This window comes from Daucus carota, chromosome 7 (assembly GCF_001625215.2).
Source record: "Daucus carota subsp. sativus chromosome 7, DH1 v3.0, whole genome shotgun sequence".
Classification (NCBI taxonomy): domain Eukaryota; kingdom Viridiplantae; phylum Streptophyta; class Magnoliopsida; order Apiales; family Apiaceae; genus Daucus; species Daucus carota.
In genome coordinates, this window is record NC_030387.2 from 1,736,885 (window position 1) to 1,762,290 (window position 25,406).

General features: G+C 33.0%; 1 protein-coding gene across 3 annotated transcripts; it reads left to right on the forward strand.

Moving 5' to 3' along the window:
* Positions 1-304: 304 nt before the first annotated feature.
* LOC108196037 (myosin-1) lies at positions 305-19,053 on the forward strand. 3 transcript variants are annotated; one of them, XM_064081233.1, is made up of 24 exons: positions 305-611; positions 1,133-1,509; positions 2,150-2,251; positions 2,327-2,470; positions 2,569-2,719; positions 2,810-2,837; positions 3,417-3,582; positions 3,716-3,779; positions 3,886-3,916; positions 4,004-4,083; positions 5,075-5,178; positions 5,428-5,566; positions 8,374-8,492; positions 8,626-8,778; positions 8,875-8,964; positions 9,256-9,333; positions 10,036-10,194; positions 11,186-11,392; positions 12,105-12,310; positions 12,415-12,550; positions 12,662-12,791; positions 12,906-13,052; positions 17,632-17,699; positions 18,137-19,053. In XM_064081233.1, exons 2-24 carry the CDS (start codon positions 1,162-1,164, stop codon positions 18,788-18,790), a joined length of 3,504 nt encoding a protein of 1,167 aa, XP_063937303.1. In that variant the 5' UTR covers positions 305-611; positions 1,133-1,161; the 3' UTR covers positions 18,791-19,053. The 3 variants fall into 3 exon arrangements, with proteins under 3 accessions (XP_063937303.1, XP_063937304.1, XP_063937305.1); XM_064081234.1 differs by having other exon boundaries at positions 3,903-3,916; positions 3,999-4,083; XM_064081235.1 differs by having other exon boundaries at positions 306-611; positions 1,227-1,509.
* The last annotated feature ends 6,353 nt before the right edge of the window (positions 19,054-25,406 follow it).

Consider the following 25,406-nt stretch of genomic DNA (forward strand, 5'->3'; position numbering starts at 1 on the left):
CTAATATTTTTTTTATACCATGTTGGACAAATTTTTACACAAATTCAACAGAGATACTCTTGTATACTAATCTTTACTTGTGTGAAATTGAGATGTTACATTCTACTTCTCGTTCATTACATCAAAGGCTTTTATTTCTATTTTGCCAAAAAGAAAATTCAACTCATTTTATGTTTTTAACAAGTGATCTAAAAGAGGATATGGGGGCAAAACCGTCACAAGAAAACTACAGGACCAAAATGAATTCAAATTCGGTTGGTGCGCAAAAATTGAAAATTAAAAATTAAAGTTTTCTAGTAACAGTTGCTGAGAGAGAGAGAGAGAGACAGAAGAGCACATATATGCTTTTGAACATCCAGAGAGAGAGAGAGAGAGAGTGAGAGAGAGAGAGAAGAGGGAAAAGGCAATTAAAAAGCAAAAGCAGCTGCAGTTTCAAACTCCATTAATACCATTTTCTTTATTTCTTGGAGTTTCTTTTCTCTCCCTCTCAACTTATATTTCAGCTTGCATTAGCTCAACTATCAACAATTTTACACACACACACACACACACACACACACACTTACATACATAGAATCATCCAAGAAGATATAGTTTGATGGCTGAATGAGGTAATGCTCTTCTCTTGGTTTCTTGAAATTTGTGTATTGTGTTAAAGATTGGATTTTTAAGATTATTTCAAGAATTGTCAAGAAGGGTTGGTTTGGTGGATTGATATTGTCAAGTTACGAAATTTTTGAGATCTGTATTGAAATTGATGATTTATTATGTTTCTTGATTTGAATTAGTATCATTTAAGGAATGTTCAGTGCATAATTTGATCAATTTAGGGCTTTTTGGATTTTGTTATTGTTTTTTCCCTTTGTTTGAGTGTGATTTATCAGTTTTAGGTTGATGGGTTTTGGTAGATTAGCACATAGGTGTAGGTGTTAGGATATCCAAGATCGATAATGTTGATGATTAAGAAGTGACCTTACCAGCACTAGGGGAGATTTTTAGTAAATTATGGTCCCCTCTATGAGTTGGGCAGTTAAGTCATGGGACCTTGTTAAAGTTTGATAATTGATGTTACTTTTTTGGTGAAAAAGGTTAGCTTTTTGAATTTTAAGCTCGTATAGTGTTTTGCTGGAAGGTGCAAGACTGACGAATACATTTGAGATAATGTTGCCGAAAGCTCAAGGTTTGCCATATTTACAATCGATTAAATCTCTGCCTGTTGATTTTAGGTTAGTTGGTTCGTGGGAACCTTCTTCTATTGGAAAGGCTGAGGCTTTAAATATCAGCAAGACGGAAATGATCTCCGAGAGTATATCTGAGAATGGTGAGTTGGCTGGCGGCGGTGTTGGGAACAAGATTGCTAGGAATGAAGATGAATCGCCTTATAGTAGTGTGAACTTAGCACTTGAAGAAGAGAATTTTGCTAGTGACGAAAGCTTGGGTTTTGCAGCTGATCCTTTACGGCATAATGAATCAAAGTGGAACGACACCTCCTATTATGTTGCAAAGAAGGTAATTAGCATTTTTATTTAGTTTGCCAATAAAACCCTACTCCTGCTTTCATTACTTTGTTAGACCTGAAGCAGATTTTCATATTATATGCTTTACAGAGATTCCAAGGAAACAGTGTCATTTACGTGCACATGTGAGTCAGTTTCTATAAATGTGAATGTAGTGGTTCTGAGCTTTGTAGATTTGGGCATTTCAAAAACCTACTGCGTGTTAGAACAAATTGCGACTACTGGATCAATCAAGAAGTTATTATACATGCTCCATGTTAGAATATAAGATCCTGAAGAGGGCCATTCTCTAACACCTTGAGGTTTTAGAGTAACTGGTTACTTAACACTCCATTCTTTTGTTTAAATATTTGTCATTATTATTAAAAAGGTCATCTTTTTTTATGTACGAAAATGATAACTCATTTATCTTTTCTTAGCTTATTGATAGTTTTTTCCTTTCCCAACTTAATCATATCTTAGTCATTGATCTTTCTGTCATTGCACTAGAAGAGCGTACCATATATTTTTGATTATCTCCTACCATAAATACAGATAACATACATAGAGAAAGTTACTATAACTATCATTGGTTTAGGCTAGGATAATCCGTCATTCATCACGATCTTATGACTTGTTGATTTTTTTCCCAGAAACTTCAATCATGGTTTCAACTTCCTGATGGCAAGTGGGAACTAGCAATGATCCTGTCAACTTCAGGGACAGAATCAGTTGTAACACTGTCAGGAGAAAAGGTAAGCACACTTTTGAGGGTCGTGATTAGATACTTCCAATGCAGTCCATATAATTTCCCTTTTTCGATCATATAGGTTCTAAAGGTGAAATCTGATAGTCTGACTCCTGCAAATCCTGATATCCTTGATGGCGTAGATGATCTCATGCAACTAAGTTACTTGAATGAACCATCAGTGTTGTACAATCTGCAATATAGATATGAACGAGATACAATTTACGTAAGCTTCCATATTATGCTCATTAACTGTAAAAATGGGTGCCTAGAATCTTGTAGTATATTTCGAAATTCTGAGGCTTTCTACCTTCGTGTTTCTAGACAAAAGCAGGTCCAGTGTTGGTTGCCATTAATCCCTTTAAGAAGGTCCCTTTGTATGGGAATGATTACATTGAAGCTTATAAGCGTAGATCCAATGATAGCCCACATGTGTATGCCATTGCAGATGCTGCTATACGTGAAATGATACGTGGTATGTTTGTATTACTAGCAGCATCATTAAACTAAGTTTATTTCTGAAAAGTTATTTTAATTGATTGTTCTATTTTGTTTTTTTCTCCAGATGAAGTCAATCAATCTATTGTTATCAGGTCAGTTGCACAATTTCTGAATTGGTCAATACATTAATTTTTGGGGTCTTCTGTGTTGTATGTAAATGGTAATGGTTCTATACTTAGCATTATTATAATAAGTTGTTACCTTTCGGTTCCGTCTTGTGTTTATTAGTATATGACTTAGACGGAATCACCAACCTGCTAATTAATTTGTCCATCTAAAGAAATGCCTCATGTTGGCGATACCCTTACAAAGAGATTTACTCTATTGGATATACGGATATAGCGTGCTTGTAAGTTGTAAAATTGTTTGGAACTGGTGACACTAGGTGGCTAAATTCATCAGTACTTTATAGTGACGGGCCTATAATGTAAGGATTTTGGTTCTTGGACTACAACCCAAACATATACACGTCTTTGGTAATTGCATATCATTAGGTCAGCACCTCACAAGTATTTGTCATGGACTGATGATGTCTCTTTTGTGCATTGGGCGCAATACTTTATCAAGATCAATTCTTTGAAGAAAAGCAGCTAGTAATAAAGATATGTTTAATAATGCTCTTAATGTTAGTACAGACACATGTCAGTTAATTCCTGTTTATTTGCATTCAGTGGTGAAAGTGGGGCAGGTAAAACTGAAACAGCAAAGATAGCAATGCAATATTTGGCTGCACTTGGAGGTGGTAGTGGAATAGAATATGAGATACTAAAAACTAATCCAATTTTGGAAGCATTTGGTAACGCGAAGACATCAAGGAATGACAATTCAAGTCGTTTTGTAAGTAGCATCTTTCTTAAAAAGATAATATAATTTTTCTTGGATGTGATGTGAATTGAGAAGCAAACACAGCTATTGAACTTCAGAAGTGACCTTATGTTTTATGAGTTATTTATAAATGAACTTGTCACAGGGAAAGCTGATTGAAATTCACTTCAGTGAAACTGGAAAAATATCCGGTGCCAATATTCAAACCTGTAAGTGTGCATATTCATTGATATCGTACTATGATCTATCTTCTTCCTGTTATCACTATTCTATGGCTGACCATATATGATTTTCTTTTTGCTTTCATGAATGCGGATTATGATTGGTTACAGTTTTACTTGAGAAGGTACTTTTTAAATCACATGCATTGCTTTTTGACTGATCATCTTCCTTGTAGAGATATCTAATCCATATTATTTATTAAATAGTCTAGGGTGGTTCAGTGTACAGAGGGAGAAAGGTCATACCACTCATTTTATCAGCTATGTGCAGGGGCTCCCCCTGCTCTTAGAGGTATTATTGTTTGCTAGCTCTACTGGTCAATATAATTAGCATATTATTCTTCTTGTTTATCTTTGCTTTTGGTAGTGTGAATTACATCAATTAATTATGTGGTGCCGTATTTACACGGGCATATTAGAACACTGAATATAAGAATTGATTTAGTGACAGCAAAGAATTTGTCCATTGAGGGCACTCTTCCTTCCTATTAGTTGCTTCTAACCAGAGTTTTGTATTTGAAAATTTTAACCTCTTGTTCTGTTATTTTCCAATACAAGGGAGAGGAAGATACGGATGTCCCTTGATACTCGTAATGCTGGCTCCTCTACACTTCATTTTTGACAAATGATAGATCATAATCTCTCTGTTGTACTATTTAACCACCAAATGGAGCAGAATAAAATATGCCTAAGGTTTAAGCTAATCCATATTCGACACTGAACACAGATACTTCACGTTCCAAAATAAAACTTCTCGAATGATCGACTATTGTTTGCAATACAGAAGCTGGGCCAGCTGCAAACGTTCAGTGATTATAAAAGGATGCAGCCCTTATTATTTCACTGTTGGTGGAAGCCATTTCAAGGGGTCTCAATAAATAGGGACTCATGGCTTTAATCTTGGCGAAGTAGCATATATATTCCTAGTTTCCATTTAAATGCAAAGAATGATCCTAATTGGTCAGCTGAATGATTCTGATTCTTGTTTCTGGAAATATGTTACTAACTGATACAAGGATCTGATACCCACTAATGAGGTTAACTGAAGCCCAACTTTAAGTATATACTATCCTGTGAGCAAAATTAACTTTTGTGTATGGTATGCTGAATGTTGCCACGATAATGTAAAAATTGTGGCACCATAATCAGCTGGCAAAAGTATTATCGGCAAATGAGTTTTGGCATGTTGCATTGAGTTCTCATTCAGAAGTTTAAAAAGTATCATGTATTCATTCTTAAATACAAGTATTGCATAAATTTTCTCTTATTGTTTGCACATGCAGAGAAGTTGAATCTCAAAAGTGCAAGTGAGTATAAATATTTGAGTCAAAGCAATTGCTATACAATTTCTGGGGTGGATGATGCTGAAGAATTTCGTGTCGTAGTGGTACTGCAAACTTATCTCATTATTAATCATTCGTTATCATTATCATTAAAGTTTTTATTATAAATATAATTATTAATTTTATTATTTCTACTTATTCATCTTTGTGAGCTATAGTAAGGCCATTTTCTTATGGCAATGGGTACAAGTGGGTGTATGAGCTCCTAAAAATCTGTTTAACTGAATAAAGTCAAGTAAGCATTGAATTCAGAATTATAGTGCAAGCATAATGTAGATCTTGCAATTTTTCAGGAAGCTCTTAATGTTGTTCATGTCAGCAAAGAGAACCAAGAGAGAGTTTTCGCAATGCTTGCTGCGGTATTGTGGCTAGGGAACGTGTCCTTCACTGTCATCGATAATGAGAACCATGTTGAACCTGTAGTTGATGAAGGTATCAATTTTCTGGCATATCAATCTGTCAACATACAAAGTTGATGCTTCTCTGATTCTAATTCGTACTTTTCTGAATATTCCTATATTTATTCTATTTTGGATCCCTAACATGGTTTAGATATCTTAGTTTTCCCATTCATTAAATACTCTATCTAGTTAATATCTGTTGCTTTTAAAATTGCATGGATGCTTTAGATATCCTTTACAATTGAAGTTGCCAAAGGGCCGGCTCAATCAAAACGGAGGCCTTGTGCTAAATTTAAATTGGAGGCCTTTTTAATAGAAAAATATATACCACATAAATATTATTCTATTTTAAATTAATTTAAAACTTATAACAAGGAAAACGTTTAATAAAACATACATTGTCTAAGTAGCATATTTATATTTTTCTTAAATAAATTAAATTTAAATATGTTTTATTTAACACAAAAACTAAATAATTATTATAATATGTGATTTGTGACAAGAATAAAAATTATATATTAATTATTCACTAAAAAAATTAGCAAATCAATAAAAAAACTTAAAAAATAAGAATTAAATTTAAAATAAAATACTAACATAAGAATGTAAGTATGTAATAATAATTTAATAATAATCGACTAACTATTAAAAATATATAAACAAAAGATTCTAAACATATAATATAAAATAAAGTTAATTGTATATGTGTAAAAATATTATGGACCTAAAAATTTGGGGCCCTGGGGGCTTCTTGCACATGCTAATAGCCGGCCCTGGAAGTTGCTATTTGTTATTTGGAAATAATTGAGTTACATTTGAGTTGTTTGAAGGTCAGATATTTTGGTAGGTTGGAGACACATCTACCTTATTTTTTTGTCATGATTATGGAGAGTGAACATGCCATTCTTGGGGTGGGATGATATTTTTTATTATTACTATTAAGAGGAAATATAAAAAATAAATTCTTTCGATTAGCAAGACTATACGGTAACTCTATATTAACATTGGAAACATGCAGTCTAAGATTCTGATCTCCATGCTCAAATATTCTACAAAATGAGTAAATCAAATCTTTGATGCCAAAATGGCAGGTATCACTGGGTTATGTGTTTAAGGCTGAGTGCTTTAATGGCAGAAAATATTATATCAAAAGATTGCTTATAGTCAGAGGAACTATTGTTTCTATTCTAGGAAGCACCGACTCGGGTATGGCGACACGGGACGGGGATTCACCAATTATCAAAGGAGGGTGGCAAATAAAGTGGCAATGCAACTACTGCAACATTATAATCATATATGTATATATATAATTCATATCATATATGTATATATATAATTCATATATTATTTTTATTACAATCTGTTTTTGTCGTGTCCCGTATCCAGGAGTCTTTGATAAATGGCGAATCCCAGTTTCCCGTGTCGCCATACCCGAGTCGGTGCTTTCTAGAATAGAAACAATAGTTCCTCTGACTATAAGCAATCTTTTGATATAATATATTCTGCCATTAAAGCACTCAGCCTTAAACACATAACCAGGTGAAATTAAAGGAATTGGGCTTTTTTTAGTGGGCTGAGTCGGCGGGCCGTGTCAGTTGCGTGTGGACTGCGTCTGATGTGACATGTCGGACACATACTCAGCCGTGTCGGTGCCGAGTCGCCGTGTCCGACACTTGTATGGCAGCCTTTTTGCCATGTCCGTGCTTCGTAGTTTTATTCAGCAGCATTTATGCTACCATCCTTAGGATATAGCGAATTAAAGTCATAGTTGGTTATCGAATGCTACCACCTTGAAAAATTTAATCATAGTAATGGTGGTTGGTTAAAAAATATCTATTCAGTTATATTCTTGGAGACCGATTTTCTCAGGTTGTTCAGTTAGCGCTATAGTAGACCAATTAATGTGTTGTGGCCATTGGGCTCCTCATGTCAACAAAATCTTTGAGATATTTACGTGAAACTAACAAAGACAAAATTAGAACTGTTGTAAAGTTTCTAAATCAGGGGGTTTCAAAAAGTCCAATATCAATAATCGGGAATTTCTCCCACGCTTTCACTTGTTTTTCCATTTTACAACTAATCCTAATTCAGGTGATGGTATTAAACAATCATGCCAAAACAGTTCACTTTGTCGCATCCGTTCCTTTGATGATTCTTTTTTCCATATTTGATCAAGTCTCATTTTCCGGCACAAAAAATGGTGTTGAATTGAATTTTAATGACCCCGGCTAACTGAGAGTTACTAAGAGCAAATGAACAAGTGCCAAAAATAAAAAAAGTTGGTCCGTCAGATGGATCAACAGATTGACGGGGTTTGTAATGCAGAAGTTCTTTATTAATGCAGTAAAATCGCAGTCCAATAAGTTAGCCACTCCAAAAATTGATGGAGCTGGTGATGGATTGATGGCCATCAATTTGATAGATTGATCAATAAAAGGCCGCTGCATTGATAAAAGCCACCAGTTTGTTGATTCGGCGTCCGGATGAACTATTTTGATTTGTAACTGTGGCATAAAAAATAGCAAAATACATATATGTTTTGCATGGTAACAAGCTCCATCAAGTTAATTAATGAGTTAATTGGTTGATGGGTTTGATGGGCAGGGATGCATTAAAGCATTGTCATTGTTATGTCGCATGGAAGTAGTATTTCAGCTTCTTTTGCCTGTCTCTTTGTTTTTTCTGGAGTAGTTTGACCTGGACACAGTATTAGCCTATTAGGATGTCAGTTGTCATTCTATTGAACATTTGAACTTGTTACAATGATAAATGTTTTATATTGTATTTTAGGCCTGGAGGATGTTTATTTGAAGTTATAGATATATATATAATTTTCAGGTCTGGTGACTGTTGCTAAGTTGATGGAGTGTAAGATTACCGACTTAAAGCTAGCTTTGTCGACTCGACATATGAAAGTACGAAATGATAATATAGTTCAGAAATTGACGCACTCTCAGGTAAGAGTGGAATAGTAACTTAATGGAATTTGCTCAAATATAGGCTATGATGATTGACGTTATCAACTTGTTCATAATGATGTTGATCTGACTAGCTACTAATTATCTTAGTATATTCTAATCACATCTTCAGGCTATTGACACACGAGATGCACTGGCAAAATCAATGTATTCTTGTTTATTTGATTGGCTAGTAGCACAAATAAACAAGTCACTCGGTGTAGGCAAGCACCGTACTGGAAGATCTATCAGCATCCTTGATATCTATGGATTTGAATCGTTTGAGGTTTGCTCTTGTAATTTACATTGTAACAATGTTGCCTGTATGTTTCTTTTATTTTATATTGATTATTGTATGTCATGTTGTTTTCTTCTTTCCCAGAGAAATAGTTTTGAACAGTTCTGCATTAACTATGCTAATGAGAGATTGCAGCAACACTTCAATCGTCATTTATTCAAACTAGAGCAGGAGGTGAGGATCCTATTATCTAGTATCTTGTAAACGTTTATGACTGAAATCACTACCCTTATTTTAGTACTGTTACTGTAATTTCCTCTTACTTCCTAACAATAAAGATTTTAGTTTGATGCATCAGGCTTAGTGAAATTCATATCGTCACAATTTACCAGTGGTCAATATCCTTTTGACTTTTTGTAACGCCAATATGTTTCAGATCATAATCATCCTTTACAGCCATTTTATTCATCACTCAGAATCACATGGATTTGGTAAGCTAAATGAAAATTTGAAATTATGTTTCAGGAATATATCCAAGATGGTATTGACTGGGCTAAAGTGGATTTTGAAGACAACCAAGATTGCCTCAATCTTTTCGAGAAGGTGCTTACTGATCCATTCTCTTTTAAAGTTCAATCAGTTGGATTTGTTTTCTTAATTGTAAACATCTCCATAAGGAAAATATTATGCATAGTTTTCCATTTCAATCTATGTTAGATAATCAGTCTAGAACCCAGTTCACTGTTCAGTATTATATCCATAATTGTTTTTGACTGTCTCATAAGATTCTGTGAAAGACTGATTGTAGCTTCTCTAGGATTAAGAGGATAGGGTTTTTGTACTCAATGAATATTAAAGCAAATTTTCCTGCTCTGCCAGTGCAGATAGTTATTTGCTATTTTGAAAGAAAACATATATTGTGCACTCATATTCGATACAGATGGGCATTTTATTGCTACCCAGTTCAATTTTCATAATTCTTTGAATTTACTTCGTAGTTGTTTTTTGAGCGACTCATTTCTGCAAAGGACTGATTACAGCTTCTCTAGCATTAAAACAATAGGATTTTAGTGCTCAATGAATATTGAAGCACACTTTCTTGCTCTGCCAGTGCAAATAGTTGTTTGCTATTTGAAGAGATCATATTTTTGCACTCCTCTTCGATATGACAAATAGGCATTTTATTGCCCCCCCTCCCCGAAAAAAATATATAAATAATTTTGAAGAATAACAAGAACTAAGGCTGTTTTTGACCAGACTATGTAGCTAACTTCCTTCTACATTTATTTGTTGCCTTTCATGCAGAAACCACTGGGGTTGTTGTCTCTATTAGATGAAGAGTCCACCTTTCCAAATGGAACAGATCTGTCATTTGCCAATAAGCTTAAGCAGCACCTGAATTCTAATTCTTGTTTCAAAGGAGAACGAGAAAATGCCTTTACTGTATGCCACTATGCAGGCGAAGTATGTACTTATCCCCGTGATACCCTTCTTTGTGTTTTTCTTGTTGCTGAAAATAACTCGCCCCACAGATCTAGTATTCTTTTCTAATGGTGCTGTACTTGAAATAGTTTCTGCATAATTATGTATATAGAATTTATTTGTCATTTGAAACAGTATATTCAACAACGGTACAACCCAAAGATGTAACCTGTACCAGTGTTGCATGGTTCATGGGTCGTTCGGGTACGTGATACGGGATCGTGTACATATAACATTAGTTTTTATGAATCCAGTACGCTGTCCAGCGAATCCAAGTATCCGACTCGGGGATTCGTGCGTCGATATCAGGATTCCTCTTTAGTGATTTTTAATAAACGATATAAAGTTTAGTTATGGTTTTTATAATTCGTTTTTTTTTTATTTCCCTCAAAGTATAGAAGCAAGTCGATCAGAAAATGAATTTTAAGGTTGCTTATAAAAATACTGAGGACCTTTGATACGTATTTTTATAAGGGGATCTAACTCTGTTTTTGTAATGAAGGCATGTTTCGTGTGTCTTTTCTTTCATCTGTATCATCTTCCAACTCCTTCCTTTTCTTATTTCTTTTACTAAAGTACGTTTTTAGAAGTCATTTTCAATCAAGATAGTGTCAAGTTATCTTCCTTACGTATATCCCGTAAGTTAAGGGTGGATCGCCAAAGTCAGTGAACTGGAGCGTGATCCCTGGTGACCCGGGTCGAAGAAGAATCGACTTGTGTTCCGGATTGACTATTTAGGGAACTAGATCACGGTTCCATAGGTTGACCCATTAACCATGCAACACTGAGCTGTACCTATAGTGGCTTATCTATCTTGATTCTCGTGCAACTATCTGATCACATAATAGATTACAAGGTCACCAGTCAGATAATGTAAACTTTTTTCATTTGGAATATGATTTATAAATATGATGCACATATCTCTTTTTATCCTTTCTACTGATCAGTGATCGCTGTTTTTTCTTGGTCCTAGGTCATGTATGATACGACAGGGTTCCTAGAGAAGAATAGAGATCTGCTGCACTCGGACTCCATTCAACTTCTGTCATCTTGCGTGTGCCATCTACCTCAAGCGTTTGCGTCCAATTTGCGCACTCAATCTGAAAAGCCAGTAGTTGGTCCATTATATAAATCAGGTGGAGCAGATTCCCAAAAGCTGAGTGTAGTCTCGAAATTTAAGGTACCTAAATATTTATGATAATGCTTACTGCTAATATTTTTGGCATTACATTTACATCTGAGGTTGTGAATATGGTGATGAGTGATTTTGCCTTTAGTTGTTTCGAGAAAACTCTTGTTTTGCATGTCTTGCAATGTGATTCCAGGCTTTCAATTATGACACATCCAAAGGTTGTCAAGACATTTGTTACATATCCCTTACATTACAATTATATATTCCCTTTAGTAGAACGAGTAATATGCATTTCGTGTTTCTGTTCATTGAAGAATTCTCATGAGAGGTAATAACTTCGTTATTAAATTTGTCATATCTATCAGGTTGCAATTAATCAAGGTCACCTGTGATTTCATACTATCTCAAGTAGTTATTTTACCATTTAATTTTTGCATGGAAATCTCGTTAGTATACTGCCAAACTCTGATCCAGAATGTTCTACTTGTGGGGCATAAAATAAAGATAACCATATATAAGGTGTAACTAAAACTGAATGGATGAAGTGAAAATGCTTCTAACTTTGTATGTGTCTAAGGATTCTCTTCGCATAGTTGCAAATGTCATTTGGCTCTAATCAATACAAAGGGTTATCAGATGATTAGGATCACTTTTAAATATTTGTAATCTGATACATATCTTAATTTATAATATATTTAACTGTCTGTCTGGTGCAGATGTTAGTTTGTACCTAATAACTTCTATATTCTTTTGGTAATAGGGGCAACTATTTCAACTAATGCAACGTTTGGAGAATACAACACCGCATTTTATACGCTGTATTAAGCCCAACAACTTTCAGTCTCCTGGATTATATGAGCAAGGACTTGTACTACAGCAATTAAGATGCTGCGGAGTCCTAGAAGTTGTTCGGATATCGAGATCTGGATTTCCTACCAGAATGACGCATCATAAATTTGCCCAAAGGTACATGCGTACAGTTAACTTATTTACATTGCATTCCTTTTTGTTTTTCAATATTTACATGTCTCATATATCCGCTTACTCTACTAATTTGAACTTTGAATCAGGTATGGGTTCCTTCTGTTGGACACTGTTGCATCACAAGATCCACTAAGTGTTTCAGTTTCTATTCTTCACCAATTTGGTATTCTGGCTGAAATGTATCAAGTTGGCTATACAAAATTGTTCTTTAGAACTGGACAGGTAACAATTATTTATAAGTACCTAAAACTTCTTTTGATCTTCAATTTGTTATATTTGTGTGAATGCTTTGGGCTGGTCAAAGTGAAACTACAATTTTCTCTGTCCATACAGATCGGTGTGCTTGAGGACACAAGAAATCGTACTCTCCATGGAATCTTACATGTTCAAAGTTGCTTTAGAGGTTATCAAGCTCGTCGTCAATTTAGAGAGATTAGGAGAGGAGTCACCACCTTGCAGTCACGTATGGCCTTTAAGATTTTATTACTCTTTTGTCTCATCGACGCCATGCTGTTTTCAGATATCTATTATTTTTGATGGATCGGATAATAAAACTTGATATTAATTATAACTGCAGTTGTTAGAGGTGAGAAAACTAGAAAGGAGTTTTCTCGCTTACTAAGACAATATCGAGCTGCTGTAATTATTCAAAAGCAGATCAAAGGCAGAATCAACAGGAATATTTATAAGGAAGTCTATGATGCATCAGTTCTGTTACAGTCAGGTATTAAATTTTATCATTTGTTGTTTCTGGTCCATTGTTTTTTCAAGGGGATTATGTTCCTCTTCTATTTGTAGAAATTCTCTGTACGCGTCAGATTGAAAATATGGGTTCTTTTTCAAAAAGGTTGTGATGATATTTGTACATGTCACAGATTCTCTACCCACACATAGTCTTTCAAAATCCTGGCGGACTTTAAATATTAGTATCATCTTTCATCAGAATTGGTTAACAGAATAACAGGTATATATAAGTAGATCTTACTCCAATACAAACCAAATCAGCCTATAAACTAAAAACCAGTCTCAGACCAGTAATTAATCACTATTTTCAACTACAGAATTCACCCGTTTGTACATCACAAATTACTATTTTATATATAACATATCTCTCAAATATAAATACACACACACACACATGTATATATAAAGTATATGATCGTCATCTTCACCCTGTGCTCCAATAATGGACCTCCTGTCACCATTACCGGCACCTCTTATGACTTGCCGCCACCGCCTACCATCACTAATAGCCACCGCCATTTGTTACCATAACTCACCACAACTAGCGACTACTTACATCCATCACACACCTCTCGTCACATACTACAATCACGGACCTCCTATAACTACAATTGATCATCAATAATCAACCACCAATAGTTTACATAAGTAGATTTTCTTAATTATAAAAAATAAAAATTGCTGATTTTACTGTATAAAACAGTGATTAATGGAGTATAAATGGGACAATGATTTGGAACTGTTTTTTAGTCTGTATATAAGAATTGATTTGTATTTGATCACTAGCCTATATAAACAAATAGCCTTCTTGGATTGTATTACCCTTTAGGACCTTCAAATTAGACTCTTGTTCATTACAAGTTGTATTAAAAGTTGGAGCAACTCTTGGTTTATATTCCTTAGCTGTGGAGGTTTGGCATTTCGGTAGCCTTGGTTTAAAAACAGACATTTAACATCCCTTAGCTTTATGAAACCAATCAAAGTAAAATTCCCGACACCTTTTTGTTTAAATAATCACATGTAAGTTAAATTCAGTAAGGATAAGCAGATATTGTATAAACAATTGCTTACTATCTTTGTATTCTGATATTGCAGATGAAATATCCTAAAATATATGAAGCATAATTAAGTTGTCAATGCAATATGTTTCTCAGTTTATAACTAAATCATAAATCTTAAGTTAGTATATGGTTATGTTTTATGTGTTGTCATCTTAAAAGCTTAGTATGAACAGTGCCTATGTGGCCCAAAATCTGGACTCAACAATGGTTAAAAACAAGGGGCGGACACAGAAATTTTTTTCCTGCCGGGGCTTGAGTAAAAAAAATTAGCTGACGAAAAAATGAACAAAACTAGCAAAAAAAATCACTTCTAATAATAAAATAAAGGTCTAAACTAGAACCTAGTTCTGGCCAATATTTTAGCCTATAGTTTTGGCCAATATTTTAACACTATTTTTAACTATAGAAATCACTAATTTGTACATTATAAATCATTATATTTTTATATAGAAATCTACACACACACATGTATAATTAGTGAATAACAAATATAAAATTTCCTCATTTTCACCAAAAAATCGCTAAAAATTAATCATAATATTCAAACTCATTCGACGGTAGAACCATATTTGTCTAATAAAGTGTTCAATATTAAGTCTAAAAAAAATACACATAAAACATTAAGATTATAATGCTTGTCTACAGAACACGCATAAATCACAAACTCAAAGCACATCTTAAAATTTTAAATAATTAATAAAAATACTAAAACATTTATAATTGTGAATTACACAAATTCGTCTCATAACAATTAAGAAAAATTACGTATTTTAAGTGTTTAACCTATTTTTATTGTCCAATGAAAGTAAGACACAGGAGACTAGGAGCGTTAACTCTGTCGCAGAGGCGGAGACAATTTAATCAACAGGGCTCTTATTTTTTTCTACCGGGCTGGACTTCAGCTCATGTATAAATATTAATGGACAGGCTATAATTTCACCCGGGCTGGGGCCAACCCCAGCCCATGTGACGGTCCGCCCTTGGTTAAAAATTTTGAGATTTAAACTATTGTTGACTTGAGCTAGTTAGCTTGCAATCTCTTCAAATTCTAGTGGACTCATGTCCGGCTTTATCCACTTGTAGGTTGCTAAGGCCATCTTTAACAGTAGAAGCAATTTTTGCCTAAATTTAGACCGTACCATCTTTTCATTCCAACAATTTGGCTTAAATTTTGGTCCAAATTCATATATCAATATTTTATTATTTTAACTATCTTTATATTATTATTTTGATCTTTTAATAATAATATAAGATTTCATATTAATATAAAACTTAATAAATTAGAAAAATATTACATTTAAACAAAGAAAATAAGAGGAAATTTAACATTTTACTTAATTAACTAAAATAAAAAGGGAAATTCTTGATGGTACATTCATAGAATTGGCTTTTTTCAATGGTACCATCACATTTTTGACTTCTACCAGTGGTACCTTCGTACTTTTAATTTACTCTCTATGGTACACTCGTGTACTTTTGATCTACTCTCTATTGATTTCAAACTTTAAAACAAATTGTATATTTGAAATCCTTGCGAAAAGTTACATAAAATAGACCCTTAAATCATGTAAAACAGAGTCAAAATGAGTGAGATATATTCAAACTTCGTAACCAAACTTTGTCATTAATAACGATGAAAAAAATATGTATTCAAATTTGGATCCTAAAAATCTATTTAAAATTTAGGGTCCTGTAGCAAAACCTTAGTGTTTCTAAGATTCTATTTTAAGGACCGATTCTCTCTTGAGTCCGGCACACACATACACACACACACACATATATATATAACTACATAAGTCAGTGTTATAAAAAGCGGGAATCAGACTTAGTCGGTGAAGGCACCGTCCAGGGATTAATCGGATAATCGGGGTCCGGGGATAATTCGGAATGATTAATCGGGTCACTAATCGGAATTAATTTAATATTATTTTAAAATTATATATAACTATTATTTTGTATATTATAGATTTATTGTCTTATAAAGTCAAATTAGTATAAATTTATATATCACATAAATATTACCTATTATATGTATAACAAATGTCATTAGCAAAATTATATACATATTTTTAAGTTATCACAAAAAATAATACATTTTTTTAATTTTTAGTTAAATTAAATATTAAAATTTCAAATTTTTTAAAAAAAGATAAAAAAGTTAATTTTTAAAATTACCGTTTTTTGACCGATTATACCAATTTTTGACCAATTAATCCGGGGTGTTGGCCCCAAATAACCAGATTTGGGACTTTAATGCCCAAAATAATCATTATAAAAAAAAGGCCCCAAATACCCATTAGTGACGGCTAATCGTGTAGCGTTTTGGTTAAAAAAACCAAAACGCTACATCGTGTAGCGTTAAGAATTTTTTTTTGAAAAAAAAAAAGCATAAGACGCCACTTCATTTAGCGTTCTGCTTCTTTTCATTTATCTACTTGCATGCAAAACAGAACATCATCTGCCGTTTCAAACATTAAACGCCTTTTGCACTGGCGTTTCCATGTTTATACTAATGTATTCATTTTATTGTTTAAAACATTTTTAAGTTTTTTAATCTTTTTTTTTCAAATAGGCATTCATAATGTTTTTGTTTTACAATAATATTTTTATAATATTGTTAATTTACTTTTATTTTTATTTTGTTTTTAGTTTATAAAAACAAAAATGCTATACAAAAAATGTTTTTAATTTTCAAGTTTATATTAATCATTCTAAAACCCAAACATAAACCCTAATCATCGGTCAATTTAATTTTAAATATAAATAAATTATTCTAAAACCCAATATGAACCCTAAAATATTAACGACTATTAATTTACGTTCCAATTATTATTTTATTAGGGGTTATCAAAATTATTTTTAAATAAGCAAAAAGAAACAAAAGTAATTAGTCTTGGGTTTGGGCCTAAAAATTGTAAAACGCTACTTCGTGTAACGTTTACATCTTTTACAAAATTATAAAACGTTACACGAAGTAGCGTCTTAGTACAAGTTAAAAACGCTACTTCAGATACGTCTTTACTTGTTATTCAGGGCCAACTTTTTAAAAATGGTTATTTTGGGCATTTGATTTTTGAGCGATTAATCGGCGATTAATCCCGATTAATCGCCGACTTTTAGAATACTGACATAAGTACGTAAAAAATATTAGATATAATTTATAAATATTTAGTAATTATATTAACATATAATCAATTAATTAACTAAATATACAAAAGACAAAAGATTTAATATTTTATTATCAAAAAGATTTAGTTCGGTGAATAGTGCTGGCCTAAATTGGCACTATTCACCGGCATAAATTTGGACCGAGATTTAGGCCACCAGCAGGAAGATTTAGGCCCAAATTCGGCCGAAATTTGGACCTTTAGGTCACTGTTGGAGTTGCCCTAAGAAAGTGGACTGGTATACATAAAGAAGAGGGCATGGAAGTCATCTGATTCTATATTGTGAATCAATTGATTTTTTCTTGAGATTGAGTAATATTTTGCTTTTCAGGAATTCGTGGCTGGTTGGTCAGAAGATGTTCAGGAAACATAGGATTACTACAATTTGGAGCTAAAAAGGTACCAACTAGCGATGACTGTTTACATCATGGACATAGATCCAAGATTTAATATAGTATGGCTTGAAATTTGTATAAACAATGAGAACTTTCTGTTTATTAGTCAAAATTTAGAAACCTCTGCCAAATCATATTTGTTGTTTTTGAAATTTAGGATTTCATATGTTAATCTAATATGTTAAAACTTTAAAATTTTCTCAACTTTTGAAATTGAGGGAGAATGATACTCCGTTTGTAGTATCAGCCAATAGACAATGGTAGACAGTGGGATAATTAGCGGTAAATGGTTATCTTTGTAATATTTAACTTGAGGTTTCTACTGCCATCATTCTCAAAACATAGTGTTTTGACTAGTAAGCATTTTAGCTTATCTGTAATCTTCTCTGTGTTTTCCTAATCTTTTAATACTTTCAATGAAAATTGTGGCTTTCTAAACAGGGCAATGAGTCGGATGAGGTGCTGGTAAAGTCATCATTCCTTGCGGAGCTACAGCGGCGTGTACTTAAAGCCGAGTCTGCTTTAAGAGTCAAGGATGAAGAAAATGACATTCTTCACCAACGACTGCAACAATACGAGAACCGCTGGTCCGAATATGAAGGAAAAATGAAGTCAATGGAAGAAGTATGGCAGAAACAAATGAGATCATTGCAGTCTAGTCTCTCCATTGCAAAGAAGAGTCTAGCCCTCGATGAATCAGCGAGAAATTCCGATGCATCAGTGAACGATGATAGAGACTCCAGCTGGGAAACAGGGAGTAATTTCAGGAGTCGTGAGAGCAATGGAGTGAGGCCAATGAGTGCTGGTCTAAGTGTCATAAGTAGATTGGCTGAAGAGTTTGATCAGAGGAGCCAAGTTTTTGGCGATGATGCAAAATTCTTAGTTGAGGTGAAATCAGGTCAGGTTGATGCAAGCTTAAACCCTGATCGAGAACTAAGAAGGCTGAAACAAATTTTTGAAGGCTGGAAAAAGGATTATGGGGCAAGATTAAGAGAAACCAAGGTGATCTTGACCAAGCTAGGATCTGAAGAAGGATCTGGTGACAAGCTGAAAAAGAAATGGTGGGGAAGGTTGAACAGCTCAAGGATAAATTAATTTAAAAATCCGTAATTATACTTTTCCGATATCTCAGCACCAACCAATCTTCGCTTCTAGAGTTTGCAACACTCTTGCAAACAACTACATTGCTAGTGACTAGAATCTGTATATTGTTTGTCTTTCTCCTTTAGATGGTTGAGATCTGTTGGCAGATTTGGTAAAGGTTAAGTCCAATGTGTAGTAGCATATGAATGAAACCTCTGAGAATCTAACTAATGTCATATGAATACATGCAAATAGGACTTTGAATATTACATGTACATGTAGTTTTCATGTGTTATGTTGCTTTCATCATTTGAGAAATGCAAGGGGTATTGAATCAGGCAAGATGTTAGAAACATGCCGATCAAGCCAAGGCCCCCCAAAATTAATAATTTTATATCAAAGTATGTTGAAAAAGCTATTGATGATAATGATTTGTGTAAAATAGTTTACAGTTTCTCTTACCAAGCATGTATTAATGCAAAATAAAAGGATGCCAAAAAAATGTTCAAAATTATGAATATAAATGTTGGATGTTAAAAAAAATATGTTTATAAATTTTTTTGGTTCAACACCCAACCGTCACATAAAAACTAAAATCGTAATATATTTTTATACTATTACGTGAGTTTATTAACCAACAAATGTTTTCGAAACAGGCTAGTCATTCCCAATAATTTAACCTTGTCATTTTGATAATATATGATACAGCTTCTTTCTTCTTAGTTTTAGTGGACACTAATCATTTAATGTCGAAAGATCATAATATTTTAAAAGCAAACCCCTCCTGGACTTACTTTTGCAAACCCGTCCTGGAATTACTTTTAAACTATAACTAATACTATTTTTATAATTATGTAATTGAACTAGTGAATTTGATGCTATATATTACATAATTACTGAAATCAAAACTTATTTCAATTAAATAAGTATTTTTCAGTTTACTCCCATATCATAGCCTTTTTTAACAATCAAATTTAGTAAAACAGTTCAAATATCATATATCTATATATACATATATCTATATATATATCTAAATCTCACTTACCATCAACAGTTCAAGTACCAAATATTTTTGTCATGATTATTATACCATCAAAAGTGTATGAATTATACTTTATCACAAGAATAATAGCTAAAACAAACTCATTTTTGGATCTTTAACATCATTTTCTATTTAGTTAGAAAACTCCAATAATGTCGACTCATTTCACAAATAAAAATAAAATTTTGACTCGTTCGGAAAACTCTAATTTGAATCTGTATTGAGATCATACGTTGATTTGGATCCTAAACAATTTGTTCATCAGTAACTTTTTAATTAGATAGTGATATTGATCTGTATCCTTGAACTTTTTAATTTGTTCATCATTAGAAACAGTTCAATTGATCTGTATCCTTGAACTATTGGTGGTTCCTGTTTTTTGTTAAGTAACTTGTAACATGTTAATGTCTAATATATAGGGGCCGTTTGGGCAAACTTAAAAAACTTGCTTAAAGTAAAGAAGTAAATTAAAAGTGAGAAGTAAATAAGTTAATAAAGTGTTTGGAAAAGAAGCATAAGTTGTGAGCGGGAAACTAACATTTTCAACTTTTTAAAAATGCTTATATTTATTTATACAAACAGGTCAAGAAAAACAGAAACAAAAAGACTTCTGCTAAACGAACAAGGCCATAAACTGTATAAACTGATATATATATATAGTTCTGTAGTTATAAAGTGTTATAAGGCTCTATGTGTATATCTTTGCCGCAAAACTAATGGTTAGCCATTTAGCCTGCAATGGAGTAAGCAATATAACTAATTAACACTTGTGAATGATGTTAAGTTTCATATATAACCGACTAATGTTGTGTTTGGTTGGGGTGAATGATTCCGGATGGAATGGAATGAAAAATGAACTATTTTATGGACAATTTTCAAGAAATTTCATTCATTCCTCCATTCCATTCCTTACATCATGTGCTAAATTTCACACATTCAATTTGAGATGGAATGCTTCATTCTCTCTCATTCTCAATTTCTTCTCAAATCTCATCATAGCAATTTTGCACTTCCTCAATTTTTTTTCAAAATTTTCTTCCTATCTCTATTAGTTTCAAGTATATTTACTCATTTCATTTCATTCCATTCCATTCCCCCCAACCAAACACAACATAATAGTCTAACTAGTTGGCCAGGCAAGCCAAACTTTGGCCATCAGCTCTCTTGATATTTGTATTTGATATGTTTGTCTTATGTTCCGTGTGACTATGACCAGTTGCGCAGAATCAATAGTGATTATTTCTCTTGCTCAAAAAAAAAAATAGTGATTATTTCTCTTGTCAATCTTAATCTAATGGCATTTCAAAAAAGAATGTATTCTCCTTCTGCAGAATCTGGAATCTGGACTAAAATTCCAGTAGCAAAGCATATCAAACACTCTGTTTTGAATGTTTGACGTATTGCACATCATTTTTAATTTTGGGCAACAATCCAAATTTTAAGTTGAAGTTTCTCAAGTTGCTCATGCTAAGGAGAAAGTTCAAATCAGGTTTCATATGTTTGATAATGGTGTTTTCACAATCAAGTCCTGCCTTTGATGTATAAAATTTAATAAAATACAGTGCTTTCTTTTTGCTTATATAGTTATATCGTTAAAATTATTGCATAAAAGTGAAATTGAGATATAAAAATTTATAATTCTTAAAAAATAATAATAACAATATATTAACAAATAATAATTTAAAATCCAATGTCTTTTGAGGTTCTTTTTTCTTAATAACGGGGGAAAACATCTCCAACATTCGACCTCCGGAGAGTTTGAAAATTTATTTAATGCGAACTATCCTATATCAGTTTATATTATAACAAATTTAATATAATAAAATTTTATTAACTTTATTCAATTTTAAAAAAGTGTGTTCAATAAAAGATCAACTAAAAAAGGGTGTGAATAATCTCACGAAATATGATAAATTAAGACATCACCAACTACAAATTCAGCAAAAGATTTAAAAATAAAATATAAACAAATTTTGTCATGCAAAAAAGGAAATTCCTTTGAATAAATATTTTTATAAACAAATCAACTTTCGTGTTTTAAATTAAATCCATCTATAAGGCCCATTGACAAAATTGATAAGGGGTAGTTTATTATTCAATCATTCAAAAACTCTCTCAAATAATGTGTTTGGAGTTGCATATATATCAACCCCAATATTACAATTTATGACTATAAAATAAATATCCAAAATATAATATATTAAATATATAATATATTTTCCTAATACCCCCCTCGAGTTGGAGCATCTAGATCAGATATGCCCAACTTGCGAAAAATAAAAATCAAATTGCTTCTTCCCAAGTGCCTTTGTAAATATATCTGTCAGTTGTTCAGTTGTGGGAACATAACATGGAGAAATAATACCACCTTGAATAGCATCTGGCACAAAGTGACAATCTACCTCAATATGTTTCCTTCTCTCATGAAAAACGGGGTTTTTGGCAATATGCAGTGCCGACTGACGATCACAAAATAGAGGAATAGCTTTCTTGTGATGAACACCAAGACTCAACAATAGTGCCTTCAACCACTTTAATTCACAGGTGATAGAGGCCATTGAACGAAACTCAGCTTCAGCTGATGAACGAGAAACTGTATGTTGTTTTTTAGTCTTCCAAGAAATTGGAGACTGTCCAAGAAATACCAACCAACCTGTAAGAGATCGCCGTGTAAGTGGACATGCAGCCCAATTAGAGTCGCACCAACCAGTCAAAGATAATTCACTATCAGAGCGAAGTAAAATTCCTTGCCCCGGAGCTCCTTGTAATGCTGCATCCCAATGCTCTTGGCGAGGATTTTGTAAAAATTGAGAAAGAATATGCACCGTGTATGACAAATCGGGGCGTGTAACGGCCAAATAAATTAAACGTCCAACAAGTCTACGATATTTTTCTGGATCCTTAATATATGCACCGGTAAATGACCAAGTTTATGATTTTGTTGAATTGGTAAAATCGCAGGCTTAGCACCCAACAAACCTGCTTCGGAGATAATATCAAGAGCATATTTTCGTTGGCATAATCCTTGTGGAGATAAGATTAGAGATTCCTCTATTTCAAGAAGAATCTCTAATCTTGACCGAAAGGGCAGGGACCTCTGAAAGCAACCTTCATTGGAACATGAATTTTTTTAGGAGGGATCATGTCATTGTCATTGTCTTGGAACCAAGTTCTTAAAATTAGTTCTTACAGATTTGGAAGAAATGCTGAGCTAAAATGCAAGACAACAGATGGCAGTTTGCAGGAATATTTTATGGGCTCACCAGGCAACAATCAGTGCACATCGACCGTGCTTTAAGAGGTAAAACTTCAGAATTGTAATGTCTGATTTATATTTTAACACATACTAACTTTCATGTACGTTTCAGGTCTGCTGAATATGCAATTAACAGAAGAAGGATGTCGGGACCTCAGAAGGTGGATTTCTGCTGACAACACTAGTTATCACTTCATATTAACCATTGTTGCAGGAGAAGGATTGTATGTAGCAATGAGAGGGCCGTTTAGAGGTGTGAAAGCCCGATTTGAGAATGGCAGGGTGACACCGATTGATGTTGAAATAATGAATTATCATATGGATTACTCGATTGGAGAAGCTGTTGTTGAGGAGGCCGACCGATTTATTATCATTGGTGCCGACAATATATGGAATGTGTTGGGTAACCAGGGAGTAGTGGATTGTGTTCCACTTAGAGCCACTAGGTAAGCTTTGCAACTTATTTATATGAATAGGTGGTCTCATTAATTGACTGATTAGTTCTAATTTTGCTATTTGTGTTGTTGTAGAAAGCTGCTGAGGTTGTTGTTAAGACGGCATTGCGGGCTGCAGTTAATCTGAGCTATGACATGTATGCCATCGTAATCTACTTCCATTAAGGTGATAGACAAAACAGACAAAATGAATTTGTGTTTTTCTTGTTCCGATGAACCCAGTTGGTCTTGTACCGGTACTATTTGGGGTCACATAAACGGCTGTGCTAAACATTAAATTTCCTTTTCTTAATTATTTTTATGTACTTTGTTGTTGGAGATAAATTTTTGTTATGTCAGCTAGAAATGAATTTCTTTCAACTACATTTAATCTAGCAGCAAACTCCAAACCTACAATTTCTTTCCTAGATTATTAAACTTGGCCAGACCAAGAAATGAATTAGAATTAACCAGAACATTAGTTGCAATTAACCAAGTGATTTTATATTATATGGTATTACTTATTAAACAAAAAATATAATTAGTTGATTCTTTCTTGGCCTCATTCATTCGTGAATACGTACATTGTTTTCACAAAGTCTTGCATTTGAGAAATGCAAGGGGTAATGAATGTGAATCGTATTTTAGGCAAGATGTTAGAAACATACAGGTCAAGCCAAGGCCCCCAGAAATTAATAATTTTCTATCAAAGCAGGGTTAGGTTCAAATTAGAACCAGAAAAAGCTATTGATGATAATGATTTGGGTAAAATAGTTTACTGTTTCTTTTATCAAGTATGTATTAGTGCAAAATAAAAGGATGCTAAAAAATGTTCAAAATTATAAAAATAGATCTTGGATGATTAAAAAAAATATGTTTATAAAATTTTTGACTTCAACAACCAAAATGCTTTAAAAAATACTCCCTCTGTCCCAGTCAATTGTATACGTTTCTTTTTCACTGCTCGACACGCTTTTTAAGGTTCTTATAAAACATAGTTCCACAACTTATTTTTAAGATTTTCCTTTTTTGTATAAAAATATAAATGTTATACTTTTATACAAAAAAAAGAAAATCTTAAAAATAATTTACAGAATTATACTATATTGAAGCATTAAAGTCCGTGCTGCGCCCCCGTCCCCCAATGTATACTATTGACGGGGACGGAGGGAGTATATGTTTATAAATTTTTTTTACTACAACACCCAAAATGATTGCACTTTCGCCTCTTCCATGGCTTGCTGGAATGGTTTGAAACATGTTAATCACCCATAGTTGAACATGGTCATTTACTTTTAAAGGACACTAGTAATTTTATTTGGAAAGATTGTAATATTTTAAGAGCAAACCTTCTCCACGAGTTTATTTTTTTTGTCAGGTCACGAGTTACTTTTAAACTACAACTAATAATATTATTGTTATTATTTAATTAAAACAGTGAATTTGACGCTCTAAGTTGTTTTATATATTACATAATTATAAAAATTAAAACTTATTTCAATTAAATAAGTATTTTTTGGTTTACTCCTATATCATAGCGTTTCCCAATAAACAAATTAATATTATTTAGCAAAAAAAGGTGAGATATTATATATGTATATATATATATATCTCACACCAATTAGAAAATTCAATGGTGCACTCATTAAAAATGAATAGTAACAAAATTATCCATATTTTTGTCATGATTATTATATCATCAAGAGTGAATGAATTATACTTTTTCATAAAAATAATAGCTAAAAAAAACCTCATTTATGATCTTTAACATCATTTTCTATTAGGTTAGAAAACTAGAATAGAGTCCACTCATTTTAGAAAAAAAATAATTAAACTTTGACTCTGTTCAGGAAACCTCTAACTTGACTCTGTTAATTTGCAGCAAACCAGGAGCTG